This window comes from Loxodonta africana, chromosome 16 (genome assembly GCF_030014295.1).
Source record: "Loxodonta africana isolate mLoxAfr1 chromosome 16, mLoxAfr1.hap2, whole genome shotgun sequence".
In the NCBI taxonomy this organism is placed as follows: Eukaryota; Metazoa; Chordata; class Mammalia; order Proboscidea; family Elephantidae; genus Loxodonta; species Loxodonta africana.
The window spans coordinates 40,065,759-40,080,887 of NC_087357.1; the positions used below are offsets into that span (position 1 = coordinate 40,065,759).

At 38.3% G+C, this 15,129-nt stretch overlaps 1 protein-coding gene across 1 annotated transcript; it reads right to left on the reverse strand.

Moving 5' to 3' along the window:
* Nucleotides 1–3,334: 3,334 nt before the first annotated feature.
* LOC135227914 (cytochrome P450 2C15-like) lies at nt 3,335–7,166 on the reverse strand. The gene is made up of 2 exons (XM_064269563.1): nt 6,807–7,166; nt 3,335–3,658 (listed from the first exon to the last, which is right to left on the reverse strand). The coding sequence occupies exons 1-2, from the start codon at nt 7,071–7,073 to the stop codon at nt 3,404–3,406; spliced, it is 522 nt and encodes a 173-aa protein (XP_064125633.1). The 5' UTR covers nt 7,074–7,166; the 3' UTR covers nt 3,335–3,403.
* Between the last annotated feature and the right edge of the window lie 7,963 nt (nt 7,167–15,129).

The following is a 15,129-nucleotide window of genomic DNA, read 5'->3' on the forward strand; positions in this document are numbered from 1 at the left end:
AGCTCTGGACTAGGTGGCTTGACTGAGGAATTATAAGAATTAACTACCCTACTTCTTAAACTTACTCTGAATTATGTGAGAAGGTGGAATACTTCCTAACTCATTCCATGAGGCTAGTATTACTTTGATACCAAAGCCGGAAAAGGACACTGCAAGAAAAGAGAACTACACTCCAAAATCCCGTATGACTATAGATGAAACCGTCTTAAAAAAAAATGCTACCAAACTGAATCCAAATGTATATGAAAAGGATTATACACCACGATCAAGCAGATTTTAGGAATGGAAGGGTGGCTCAACATTAGAAAACCAATCAATGTTTTAAATCACATTAACAGAACAAAAGAAAAGAACTACTCGATTATCTCAATTGACGAACAGAAGATATTTCATGAAAATTCAACATCCTTTCGTGATAAAAACACATTCAGCAAGCTATTAATGTAAAGGAAATTCCTTAGATAATAAAGGACATTTAGGATAAGTCCACAAATAACCTCACACCGAATGGAGGACGACTGAGAGCTTTCCCTTTAAGATCAGTAACAAAATGAAGATGCCCACTCTTACAGCTGCTGTTCAACTTTTTCCTGGAAGACCTATCCAGAACAATTAGGCAAAATAAAGAAATGAGGCATCCAATTCAAGAAATTAGAAGTAAAACTGTCTCTTTTTTCTGATGTGATAATCTAATACATAGAAAATCCCAAAGAAATCCACACAAAAGCTACTAGAACTAATAAACAAATTCAGCAAAGTGACAGGATACAAGGTAAACCCACAGAAATCGATCAGGTTTCTATATATCAGCAATGAGCATTCAGAAAAGAAAATTAAGGAAACAAGTCCATTTACAATAGCATCTAAAATAATAAAATACCTTGAAATAAATTTAACCAAAAATGCAAAAGACTTATACACTGAAAAATATAAATCACTACTGAAAGAAATTAAAGATGACCTAAATAAATGTAGGGGCATTCTGTTTTCATAGATCAGAAGACTTACTATTTTTAAGACATCAATATTACCCCCCCCCAACAAAAAACAAAACCAAACCCCTTACCATCCACTCGACTCTGACTCATAGCGACCCTATAGGACAGAATAGAACTGCCCCATCGGGTTTCCACAGAGCGCCTGGTGGATTTGAACTGTTGACCTTTTGGTTAGCAGCCATAGCTCTTAACCACTACGTCACTAGGGTTTAAAATATTACCAAAAGACACATATAAATTCAAAGCAATATACAACGAATTCTAACATCCTTCTTTGCAAAAAAGGAAAAGCCAATCCTCATATTTATATAGAGTTAAAAGGATCCCCGATAGCCAAAGCAGCCTTGAAAAATGACAAAGTAGGCAGACTCATATTTCCTGATCACAAAGCATACTATAAAGAAAGCTACAGTAATCAAAAGAGTTGGGTACTGATATAATGATACACATATTCACAAATGGAAGAGATATGAAAGTTTAGAAATAAACCACACATCTATGATCAATTGATTTTTGATGATGATGTTAAGTCCATTTAGTGGGGGAAAGAAGTCTCTTTAATAAATGATACAGGGACAAATGGATCACACCATATCAAAAAAAAAAAAAAACTGCAAAATATATCAAGAACCAAAATATAAGAACCAAAAGCATAAGACTCTTACAATAAAACATATCAGTAAAGCTGCAATATTTACTATTTAACAATGAATTCTTAGATATGACAACAAAAATATGAGCAACAAAAGACAACATAGATAAATGGGACTTCATCAAAATTTTTTAAAAAATTGTTCATTAGAAGACTGTATCTACATAGTGAAAACAGAACCTACAGATTATGGAAACTTTTTGGGGAACTCTGTATCTGATGGGGTTTAATATTCAGAATATATAAAGAACTCCTAAAACAAAAAAACAACCCAATCCAAAAGAATAAAAAAGGATCTAAAAACATGAATAGACATTTCACTAAAAAATAAATACAAATGGGCAACGAGCTCCTGAAAAGATGCCCAAGTCATTTGTCACTAGGAAAATACAAATCAAAAACGCAATGAGATATCACTTCACCCCTTCTAAGGTGACTGTGATCAAAAAGAATAGGTGCTGGCAAGGATGTGGAGAAACTGTGACTGGAAAATGGTACAGTCACTGTGAAAAACAGGTTTGGGTTCCTAAAAACATTACCACTTGTTCTTCTAAAGTAAGAAAGCTAGAAAAGGGGTTGATTACTTTCTGTTTCCAGATACTTCTCTGAGCTACAATCAATTTTACTCCTAGGTGTATACCTAAAAGAACTGAAAACAGGAATATAAATAGATAAACGCACACCAAAGTTCATTGCAGCACTAATCACAATAGCCTAAAGGGAGAAACAAACTAAACGCCCAACAACACAAAATGTGGTCCATACATACAATGAAATATTACTTTGTCATAAAGAGAAATGAAGTCCTCATCCATGCTCCAACATGGATGAAACTTCAAAACATTATGCTGAGTAAGATCAGGTGGCAACAAAAGGACAGATATTGTATGATCCCACTTAACTGAAATATCTAGAATAGGCAAATGCAAAAGCACCAAAGTTTATTAGTGGTTACCAGGGGTGGGAGGGAAGGAGAAAGAGGGAGTCATTGCTTAGGGAGTCATTGCTTAGGGGTACTGAGCTTCTGTTAAGGGTGATAGAAAAATTTGGAAATGGATATTGGGTGACTATTGCATGACATGATGAACGTTATTAATGCCACCTGATTATACATGTAAAAAATGTTGACATGGCAAATGTTTTGTTATATATGTACTAAGGACTTTAAAAAAAAAAAAATTGCCCTGTTCTCTCTTCTTTCTTTGCTCCCTGCCCCTGTGGAGCAGCTCCCACGTCATTGCTTCTATTAAGAATGTTGTTTATTCCATTTTATGCCTTACTGTGACGTATGTGAGAGCAGGAAGTAGGCAGCTTCCCACTTTGTCCTCTGAGCAGCCTGTGATGCCCTCTCTCACAGTCTTAGTCACACTGGATTATAATAATCTGTTTACTCATTTGCTTCCTTAACTTGGGAGCGAGTGAGGTCCTTGTGTGTCCATTCTGTGTTTATGGATATTTGTATCCCCAGAGCTCAGCCTGGGAGTGGTAAGGGGTTCACACAAAAGACAATAAAGTTGTAGCATTAGATACCTTTCTTAAGAAAGGTACTGGCAGTCTAAGTGAGTTTCACCTTGTAGGAGGAGCTATAGGGTAGCTCAGTGATGTATCTGGAGACAGAATTCAATCAGCTCATTCTGCAGCTTTCCCCCTTTGGAAGAACTGTGTCACATTCCCAAAGATTCACTGCTCTGGCCCAATAATGAGGATTTTTCATGAATGGGAAAGCACATGGCACTGGGAGTGGTACTCCTGATCATGTACAAGTAGCAATGCTACCAGGCCCAGAGTAGGCACCATGCAAGCCCCAACTGATCTCATATAGGTATACTGTTCTCTGAATTACAGATGAATATAAATTTCTATTACCTGCTGAGAAAGGCATGAAGTAGTCACTCTTCTTAAACTTGCCACTCTCATACAGAAAGTGACCAGGGCCAAACATCTCTGGGTTGGGAAATTCTTTGTTGTCGTACAGCACAGAAGACAATGAAATGAATATCGTCATGCCCTGGAATGAATAGACATCAATGAGCTTAGTTATAAAGAAGTCATGGAGTTGGAAAAAAATGTTGGACCTCACTTAGTCTAATATATTTGATCTGTAAGCCCATGTCCAAAGAAAAACAATTATATTTCCACTAAGATAGACAAAGTAATAAAAAGGGAAGGGTTTGTTTATACATAGGGGCAATAATATTGCACAAGTGGCCTCCAATAACACTGGAAGTAATGAGCATCTGGGTGACAGAACTTCTGAATGTTTTGGACATTGTATCTGAAATTTATCAATGACTCACTGCCCCTATATGTTCTTATCCTCAGGATATTTTCAATCAATTTTTAAAGAAATTATCATATATTTTACCTATAATGAATTTTGTCATCTATTCCAAAAAAAAACCCAGAGATAAAGAGTTATGACTGCTTATAAATTATTCCATTTATGTCACATTTCATTACACAGTAATCTTGAAAAGGTGAACCTGCCGGGAAAGACAGACAATACCATAGGTCGTAGGAGTGGATTGGTTGCAATACAAGCATGAGGGAAGCTTTGGGGGGCACAGTTGATTGAAATGTTTTATATCTTGATTGTGATGGTGGTTACATAACTCAAAGCTCGTTAAACAGTACACTTTAATGGGTGAGTTTTACTTTACATAATTTATATCTTGCTTAAAAAATACATCAAGTATCACATATAGTGAAAAGTGAGACTCCATTGCCTTTAATGAAAGCACTCTGTTTAGACTTTCTAGAAACAATAATTCCCACCAATTGGTTGTATGTCCTTCTGGAAATTTGCCCTTCCAAATGTAGGTTTATCATGTAGATTCTCAATTTCCTCTTTGCCCAAATGACAAGCACTCTACTGCACCTTGATTTTTGTATTTATTAAATAATTTGGGTATTTTGTCATACAAACACATATGTTGTTGTTGTTAGGTGCCATCAAGTTGGTTCTGATTCATAGTGAACCTATGTACAACAGAACAAAAACTGCCCATTCCTGTAACATCCTCACAATAATTGCTATGATTCAGCCCATTGTTGCAGCCACTGCATCAATCCATCTCCTCAAGGGTCTTCCTCTTTTTCACTGATTCTCTACCTTTTTCAAACATGATATCCTTTTCCAAGGGGTGGATCCTCCTGATTACTTGTCCAAAGTACGTGAGATGAAGTCTTGCCGTCCTCGACTCCAAGGAGCTCTCTGGGTGTGCTTCTCCCAAGACAGATTTGTTCATTATTTTGGCAGTCCACTGTGTATTCAATATTCTTCACCTACATCACATTTCAAAGGTATCAATTCTTCTTCAGTCTTCCTAATTCATTGTCCAGCTTTTGCATGCATATTAGGTGACTGAGACTATAACGGTTTGGGTCAGGTGCACCTTAGTCCTCAAGGTGACATCTTTAATTTTCAGCACTTAAAAGAAGTCTTTTGCAGCAGATTTGCCCAATGCAGTATATCGTTTGATTTCTTGACTGTTGCACCCATAGGGGTTGATTGTGGTTCCAAGTAAAATGAAATCCTTGACAGCCTCAATATTTTCTCCATTTATCATGGTATTGCTTCTCAGTCCAGTTGTGAGGATTTTTGTTTTCTTTATGTTGAGGTGTGAAACATACTGAAGGGTGTAGTCTATGATCTTCATCAGTAAGGGCTTCAAGTGTTCTTCACTTTCAGTAAGCAAGGTCGTGTCATCTGCATATCACAGCTTGTTAGTGAGTCTTCTCCAATCCTGATGCCTTGTTCTTTATAAAGTCCAGCTTCTTGGATTATTACAAACACATATATTTCTGCCTTATTCATGCTGCACAATATGAATGAACCATTTCACTTCTGAGGAACACTTAGTAGTATTCCTTTATTCTAAGTAATGATGTAATGAAAATTATTTAGACATTCCTCCATTTGCACATGGAGTAAATACCAAGAATTTGAATTCTTACATTGTAAGTTATTACATTTTATATTTTAATAAATACTGTCAGATTGTCTTCCAAATAGATGTACTAATTTACAATCCAGTCACCAGTGTAGGCAAGTACTCAACTATACATATCCTCACCAACACAATGTCTTTTCACCCTTTGTCTTCATCAATTTGATGGGTGAAAATAGTGATAACTTGCATTTTGCATATATTGCCTGGGTTAATTCTTGCAACATCCTACTAAAGTAAATAAAGTAGGTATTATCAACAATTTACAAATGAAAAACCTGAGGCTCAAAGTGTTAGGAAATTTACCCAAGATTTTTATAGCTAAGAGAAGGAGAGCCAGGGTTCCTACTGAGTTCCTCCTGATTCTTGCACCATGTTGCCTTGCACTTCTGAATGCCTACTTGAGTCTTCCATTCTCAGGACACATTTGGCTAGAAGGCTGTCCCTGATTCACTGAAAGGCCAAAGAGGATAAAATCCCCTCTCTCCGCTTATGTGATGCTGTCATCCACCCTCTGCCCTAAACATGCAACTGTGACTCTCGTCGTGCATTTTTCCAGCTGGGAAATAGGAATCCGAAAACCTGAGAGAAACATAATCTGGGACGTGAAGAACAAATGCCCATTCTGAAACTCAGAGGAAGTAAGTCATCCTTCGCCAAGTTGTGTGTAACAACCATCTCACAATTATCTATAGGGGGACAATTTTAGCATCTCCCTGCTTTTCTGCTTCAGCCCATAAAATATGAACTTTTACCTATTTGGAGTTATAAGTACACAGTCTCTTATCTGAAATCTGTGGTGACCTATGTGTTTCCAAGCTCAGAACTGTTTGATTTTTTAGAAAGGTATTACATTTGTTGTATATTTTATGTAATCTCAATACAGTGTGGGATAGTACCATATATAGGTATATATGTTTTGGGAAATTAACAAACTGCCACTAAAATTTATTTGGAAACGTAAACAGCTAAGAGAAACCTAAACAATCTTAAAGAAGCAGAACAAATTTGTAAGACCCTGCCAGAATCAAGGCCTATAATAAAGCTTTGTAGCCCCAAACTGGACACAACACAACTCAAAATCCACAAACCCACATTGTGATTTTTACACTTTTCTCATCTTGTGTTGGTACAGGATTGAAATCATACTGTGAACACAGGGACTTCAAGAGTACAGAGGTGCTGTGTAGGAAAAAGAAATCTTACCCTGAGGATGAGGTAGTTCCTGAATTTAATATCACGGGTCACGTCATGGGCCAGGGGAATGGGGACGAGTTCAATGTATCTCAGGATCTCGTGCACCACGACATCTGTGTAGGGTATGCTGCCCCTGTCCTGCATGCAGGGGCTCTGGTGTCGGCCAACCACACAGTCAATCTCTTCCTGGACTTTAGCTAAGAAGACATAGTAAGAGCTGACGAAAAAAAGAAAATTGGCACATTTGCCATAGCAATTCAGCATTACATGAAGCATTATGAAATTGTACCAATATCATTATAAACATACATTATATGCCCAGAAGTACACCTAGACAGAGAGAGGGGAAGAGAATTGCAACAATGCAGACACATATACCACCACCTGTCTGTTAGTTTGTGGTGCTGTGATGGCTTTTGTGTTGCTATGATGCTGGAATCTATGCCACCAGTATTTCAAATACCAGCAGGGTTACCCATGGTGGACAGGTTTCAGCAGAGCTTCCAGACTAAGATACACTAGGAAGGAAGGCTTGGTGAACTATTCTGAAAAGTAGCCAATGAAACCCCATGGATCACAACAACAAATTGTCCAATATAATGCTGGAACCTGAGGCCCCTAGGTTGAAAAGCACAGAAAATACACAGTGGCTGGAACAATGGACTCAAGCCTACCAACAACAGTGAAGATGGTGCAGGATCTGGCAACATTTTGTTCTGTTGTGCATCCATTTGCCCTGAGTCAAGGGAACTTCATGGCAATACACAACAATAACTGACACATATACTTCTCTTATAAGCCTGGCCTTAAGAAAAATCTGCACAAACCTATATATTGTCATACAGAGTAACTAATACCAAAAGAAATGATAAAATGCTTCAAAATATAGACAATTAGCACACAATTAACTCAAGAAATTGCTGTCCTTGCAGAAAGATAAAGAGGAATCAAATTTTAATTTTAATCAAAATAATATATGGTGTTAAATGTTAAATTTTATTAAAAGGTCTTTATGCATGTGTGTGTGTATTTGAGTCTGTGCAATTTGCAATAGTATTGTTTCTCATCCCCATTCCCAAAGGCAGCCACTTTGAATCATTCTGGCAGTTACTGCTGAAATTTACATTCTTATTTCTAAGTATTGCCTCTAGTTCTATCTCCAGATTTGTTCATTTTTAGACAACATGTAATAACTACCAGGTATGGATTCAGAAGAGGATGTGGAATGAGGAATATCGTTGCTGATATCACATTGATCTGCTGGAAATATCAGAAAGATGTCTACCTGAGTTTTATTGACTTTGCAAAGGTATTTGACTGTGTAGATCATAACAAATTATGGATATCATTGTGAAGAAGGGGAACCCCAGAACACTTAATTTCTGTTTGTTAAAGCCATCCACTAGTGTTATTTCTGTTATGACCGCACTAGATAATTAAGACACGCCCCTATTGTGCAAAGTTGTCTCATTTTTATTCTTTCATCAAATTTGGACAAATTTCACCTAGTGGCACAAAAGTTTAAAAATGAGGCTTCTCTAAGAGAAGCATAATGGAAAACACTAGCTGTGTCTTGCCAACTTCCTTTCTGAATTTCACCCTGCCCACCATCTGTGGTTGTACCTGTGACCTCCGGGTGCTGTAACAGAAGCAGGAGTCCGTATCTCAGGGTGGTGCTTGTTGTCTCTGTCCCAGCTACAAGTAGATCAGCTATCGTGCTTAACAAATTTTTAATAGTAAATTCAGGCTATTGATTGTGCTTTTCCTGGGAAAGGTTTGACACAATGCTGACAAATTAGTTTGCCAGCATATTTAATTACAATGCATCCAAAAAAACTCAGGTTGTTCTAAAGTTAAGCAAACTTAGAAACTGGATAATATAGTTGTATAAAACAAATCAGTGTATGGTATTGTGGAGATTGTAGATAAGATGACCCAATCTTAATTTTCTAACCTTTTATCATTTTTGTATTTGACAAAATATTTCATTTCCCAGCCTCTTTTGCAGTTATGTGGGCCATGCAACTTAGTTTTTCCTTATGAGATAGAAGCCAAAGTACTACTTCTCTGTCCTACTTCTTACTCAAAATGCAGATGTGAAGGAGCAAGTTGGGCAGTCATCATCTCAAGAGATGAGGATTTAAACATGATGCTAAAGGCCTACATACTAAGTTTGGTGAAAGAAAATGGAAGACAGTTGACTCCTTGATGCTTCTGGGCTATTGTACTTGCTTGGACTGCACAAAATGGGATTCCTTGTGAGATAAATCCACTATGTGTTTAAGCCATTGTTAATTGGGTTTCATCTTATTTGAAGACAAAACACATAGTTGGTAGACATGGGTAAGTTGGGGCCATATCATGAAAGATATAAGCCTGAATCAAGAGTTTGCAATTCTCATCTTCTATTAAAGTGTTTATATGGACTCAGTATTGCTTGAAAACTCACTGGGAAGTTTAAATTATGCAAAAGCTTATATGGCAGTATAGCCTCAAATGAGTTAGAGAGAAAGAAAATGGATTCACAAAGACAAAATGGACAGCACCACTGTACTCCAGATGGGATGCCATAGGCAACTTTGTCTAATGAACAACTGCAGAAATGGCTAGAAATATACAAATTAAAGAGACACAACAACCATGAAAACACAGAGTTAGGGCATTAACTGTCCAAAAAGGATTAAGAAGATGCTGAGACTAAGGGACTGACTGAACGGAGCTCTCATGAATTGGAAGCTGGAAGAGGAAAAGGACCTGACAAGAACAAGTTAGATTGATTTAAGACTAGAGGGTGATGAGACACTGAACAGAGAATAAAAAAAGGGCAATTTGAAACACGGACTGAAAAAAAAAAAGGGAGTCATTAATATACCTAAAGAAAAACTCTTTCCTAACCAGTACACTAAAAAAAAAAAAAAAGTACACTAGGACAGCATTATTTTAATGAGATTCTTATAATCTCTTATAATCTCCTGGTGATCTGTGGCATGTCTAACACTATGCAATTAAACCCATTAAAACTGACTTACCCCTGTCAATGGGTGTACATACTAGACAAATCTAATCATCTCCTTAACCAAAAAAATCCATTGCCATTAAGTCAATTCCAACTCATAGCGACCCTATAGGACAGAGTAGAACTACTCCATGCAGTTTCCAGGGAGCACCTACTGGATTTGGCCATTTAAACATCCGTATAAAAAAAAAAAAAGCGGAAACCCTGGTGGCATAGTGGTTACGTGCTACGGCAGCTAACCAAAAGGTCAGCAGCTCAAATCCACCAGGCGCTCCTTGGAAACTCTATGGGGCAGTTCTACTCTGTCCTATGGGGTCACTATGAGTCAGAATCAACTCGACCGCACTGGGTTTGGTTTTTTGTTTTGTTTTGTTTTGTTTTATTACAAAATGTACACACATACAAATAACTGAGTGGCCTCTAATATCTTACCTGTTTCATTTTGATCAGGAAACAATCAATGAAGTCCCAAGGATTGTTAACATCCAAGGATTCTTGGTGTTCTTTCACTTTCTCCAAAATATAACTTTTTACATCAGCAGTATTATTAAGGAATTTGTTATGACTCCCTGGGAATAATCAATCAGCATGGGGAATGTATTGCAGACCTACAAGAGAAAAAAAGTAATTTATTGAATAAAAAATCTTTTAATGACGGCATATATATGATATGCTAAACCCTGGTTAAAAGTAAAGCTATAAAGATGAATAGAAAATGGTCTCCATTTGGAGGGCTAATTCCTTACTGTACATACATACAAAGTAATGTTCTATGCTTACAGAATTATTTGATGGAAAATGCTGACCAGATTATCAAAGATGATAATCATTTCTGATACTCATACATTATTTCTATAGTATAAAAGCATCTTCATATCAGTCCTCCCATTTTTTATATCAGTTATTTTCTACAACCTTGAAGTACAAATGGCATGAATTACTACAATTCGCATTTTGTAGATGAGGACCTAGGAGATTAAGGAAGTCTGAGCAACCTGATTGATACAGGACACAAAGCTAGTCATGGCTGACTCTACTTCTTTCAAGCTGACTCAGACATAGAAACAAGGTTTAAAAACTGGGAATGGCTTGAAGATATCATGAAACCAAACTTGACATTTTGTGGTTAAATTACCCGTGCTCCTGAGCAGCTAAGTGAGTTCTCTAAGATCACACAATTATCATCCAGAAAGAGCGCAGGACATGCCAGCTAAGCACAGAGTAAAAATGTGATGATTGTTTATGGTTTTTACCCTGTAAGCCCCAATCATTTTGTCATGTAGCATTCCAACTGAAGCGTAAGTATTCCCCGTCATTGATAAGCTAAGTTAGAACATTTCTGCAAGTTATTTGATACATGTCATTAAGTATTGAATGGAGGACAAGTCTTGTTAGTAGTGGAAGCCTTTCAGCAAGGACCTTGGATCTCCACTGAGTGCTGTAGTCATGCTTTTGGGGCAATCACTAAAGTACTTTATGAAAACTATGCTTTGGGGTTTAGAAGAAAATCCACTGTGCAGGGAGCCAATGGGCTTGAATAGAGCTCTATATTCAGAGCATCTGTTTTCACCTGTGTAAAATAAAGGACTTGGCTATATATCCCTGATGTTCACTCCACGTTGCCAAACACTGGCCCTGATTTTTGTGTTCAAACACTCACTTCACACCTTGGTTCATTAAAGAATTTTGCGCTGCTCAGAGAAAGAATCTTGGCCACACCTGAATCCATGGGGAGTGCAGAATCTGTGCGTTTTCATCCAATTTTCCTATCAACTTCAGAAAATTATGATCTGTATACTCAAAAGGTTTCTAGAAAATAATGGAGCACATCATATTGCAGGGAGCACAGGCCAGGATGAAAGCGGGATAACAGGGTGAGGCTAAAAAGTTGGAAACACGAAAAAATATCATTAAAATATCCAGATAAAACTCTGTCACTAAAATAACTTTAGGAAGCTTGAAGCAATAACTACCTAGAAATTCCCTTGTCAGCCAAATATTCAGCATGCCTTCAATCAACATATCCCTATTCTTTTCAAACTGAATTGACCATTCCTTCCTACCTAGTTTAATGATGATGTTTCCAATACTCCAGTCACTTTCCCTGCATTTATTTATACCATTCTAAATCAAGGTGCCTGTTATTGTGGAGGGTAAAAGAAAAAAAAAATTAAAGACTACAGCTTTTAAAAATACCTAATATTGGTCAACATGGTGCCATAGACAGAAGCACCTCCATGCTGTCCCTCCACAGTGGGACCCGAAAAACTAAGTGAAACAGAGACAAACGTCATTCCTGGAACCTGAAGTGTCAAATGAAGAGATAAAGAACTCAGCCAAACACTGAATGGAATAAAAAACTGACAAAGGACAGAGAGCAAGGAGAGATACGTGCAGAGGGCCCCTATCAGCTAACGCCATCCAGATCTCCTGTCTTGGACTCTTGTCAGGGACCAGCTGACAGGGAGCACAGGAAAGCAGCTTCATGGAACTCCCAGCAGAGGATAGAACACCCGGTAACAAGCAATACATGCTTTCCCACCTCCTATCCTCTCCCCAGTGCTCTACCTCCGAGCTTCCTGGCTGGCTGTGGTGGCTCAGCCAGCCAGGAAGGGCAACATCTGTGCCACTTGGATTCACCCCACCCACACTGGAGATCAGCCAACAGGGAGTATGGGAAAGCAGCTTCACAAAGCCCCCACCAGGAGACAGAGCACCCGGTAATGAGCAATATACACTTTCCTAACCCCCATCCTTCTTCCTCTCCCCCGTTCGGACTCCTCTGCTTCCCGCCAGCTGCAGTCCCTTGGCCAAGAGGTAACTGCTTCAGCCTCAGGCCTCTTGGATTCACCCTGCCCTCACTGGCCAGCCCCCTGAGCTGGTGTTGCTTCTTTCCATTTTATTTTTTGTTTCTTCCGTGCTTCCCACCACCTCCAGCTCCTTTCTCTTGAACACCTGGCTCCGTGTGCCATGTTTGCTTCTTGAAAGGCTATGAAGCCTTGCTCGACTTGGTAGCCACTCCCCCCTGGCCCACAACACCAAGCTGGTGGGATCCCTGGGGCTTTTTTGTTTGTTTGTTATTTTGTTTTGCTTTGTTCTGTTTTACTTATTTGTCTTCTTTTTCTTTTCATGGCTTTGGAGCCCCTTCTAGCTGGGCTGCACTGTGCCACTTAGGAGCCACTCCCCCAGTCTGTGCAGCCCCATAGGTGGGATCCCTGGGGGCATTTTTTTCTTTCTTTCTTTCCCCTTCTTTCTTACTTTTTCTTTTTCCCTTTCTGTCTTTCTTCATTACTCAGTTCTTCTCTCTATATACTTACCTACATTTCCTGTCTCCTGAATACTTGGTGCTGTGTCATCTATACCCCCTCTTACCAGGCTATACTGCACAGCCTGGGAGTCACTTCCCCAGTTTTCATGGACCCACTGGTAGGACTCCTGGGGGCTTTTCTTTTCCAAATTTTTATGTTCTTTTTTTCTTTTTTTTTTTTTTCCATTTTGCTTTTCTCCGTTTCTCAGTTTCTCTTCTCTCCAATCCATTGGCAACTTCTCTTGGCATTTTTTTTTCTTTGTCTGTTTCTTTGTTTTTGGTTCCTGATTCTCTCTCCTCTTTCCCATACACCTATTACTCCACACACCACAACCTCCCCCCTCTTTCCTACCTACCTGCGCCGTGTGCTGAACATCATACCTCTGAGCAGCACAGGCATGGCCTACTGGAACCGGCCTGGCACTGATTCCTGGCTGCCCTGTCAGCCATACTATGTGCCACAATCAACCCATCCCAGCCCCTCCCCTTCAGCTGGACCTGCCCAGCTGCACCATAGCTGATTGACTGGCCCCGCCCTTTGGGTAAGGAGGTGAAAAGTATTGTTACTACAGGCGAGCAAACAACAAAGAATGCACAGCTGCCTGCTCAGACATAACCAAATAAAACACAAAACCAGGACTATACAAACAAGTCTACAATCAAGAGATGAAGAAAATAACTACTGAATGTCCCAAAGACTGCAGACAATATCAAAACAGATTAAAAAAAGACAGGACAGGATGGTTTCCATAGGCATCCAAAATAAAGCACCAGATGATGTTCTAGTAGAAGAGAAGTCACCAGAACTATGTGACAAGGAATTCAGATCTCTAATATTCAGAGCTATCCAAGGGTTGAAGCAAAAAGCAGATAAAAATGAAGAAAAAAATAGACAAATTTACAGAAAGGCAGACAAATCCTTGGAAAATACAGGAAAAAATGGAAGAATTCAGGAAAATAATACTCCTGCCAAAATGCCAAAATAAATTTACAACTAGAAATCAAAAAACAACAACTAGAAATCCAAAAGATAAACAAGTTTTCAGAAATAGTGTCATAGAAGGACTGAGGAGCAGGTTTGAAATGATGGAAGACAGGATCAGTGAAATTGAAGATAAACACTTCAATACAACTCTTTTGAGGAAAAACTAAAAAATAAGAGTAAAAAATAAAAAAAAGAACAAAAAAATAAGGAAACCCTGAGAATTGTGTGGGATACAATCAAAAGCAAAAATTTGCAAGTGATTGAAGTTCCAGAACAGGGAGAGAAAACGGAAATCACAGAGAAGACTATTGAAGAATTGCTGACAGAAACCTCCTAACCATGAGTGATAAAAAGATGACCATCCAAGAGGCTCAACAAACTCAATATAGGATAGACCCCAAAAGAAAAACACCAAGGCATATCATAACCACACTTGCTAAAACCAAAGACAAGGAAAATTCCTGACAGCTGCTTGAGAAAAACAAAATTCACATACTGAGGAGAGACAATAAGTCTAAACTCTGATTATTCAGCAGAAACCATGCAGGCAAGAAGGCAACGGGGTGACATATAAAACCTCGAGAGAAAAAAAATTACCAACCAAGAATAATATATCCTGCATAACTTTTGTTCAAATATAATGGTGAAACGAGGACATTTCCAGATGAACAGAAATTAAGGGAATATGTAGAAACCAAACCAAACTTACAAGAATTATTGCAGAGAGTCCTTCGATCTGAGAACAAACAATACCAGACCATAGCCTGAATCTAGCACACAAGATTGTACCATTAAGATAACAAGCTAAGAAATGGACTCTCTAGGACTATCCAAAACCAAAAGAATTGCAACAGGGAACCAGAGAGGTTAATCTGTAAGTGGCAATAATGTCAGAACAATAAAACAGGGAATGAACTGTATAGGTATAGAACTTCCTAATGGAGAGGAAGAAAAGGTGATACCAAGTAATAATAGACGAGTTCAAACCTAGGAAGATAAGGGTAAACTTCAAGGTAAACACAAA

Coding starts and splice junctions, on each gene's coding strand:
- LOC135227914 (XM_064269563.1), bottom strand. CDS start 7,073: ATGCTTCATGTAATGCTGAATTGCTATGGCAAATGTGCCAATTTTCTT. Junction 3,659..6,806: donor GGAACTACCTCATCCTCAGG/GTAAGATTTCTT, acceptor TATTCATTCCAG/GGCATGACGATATTCATTTC.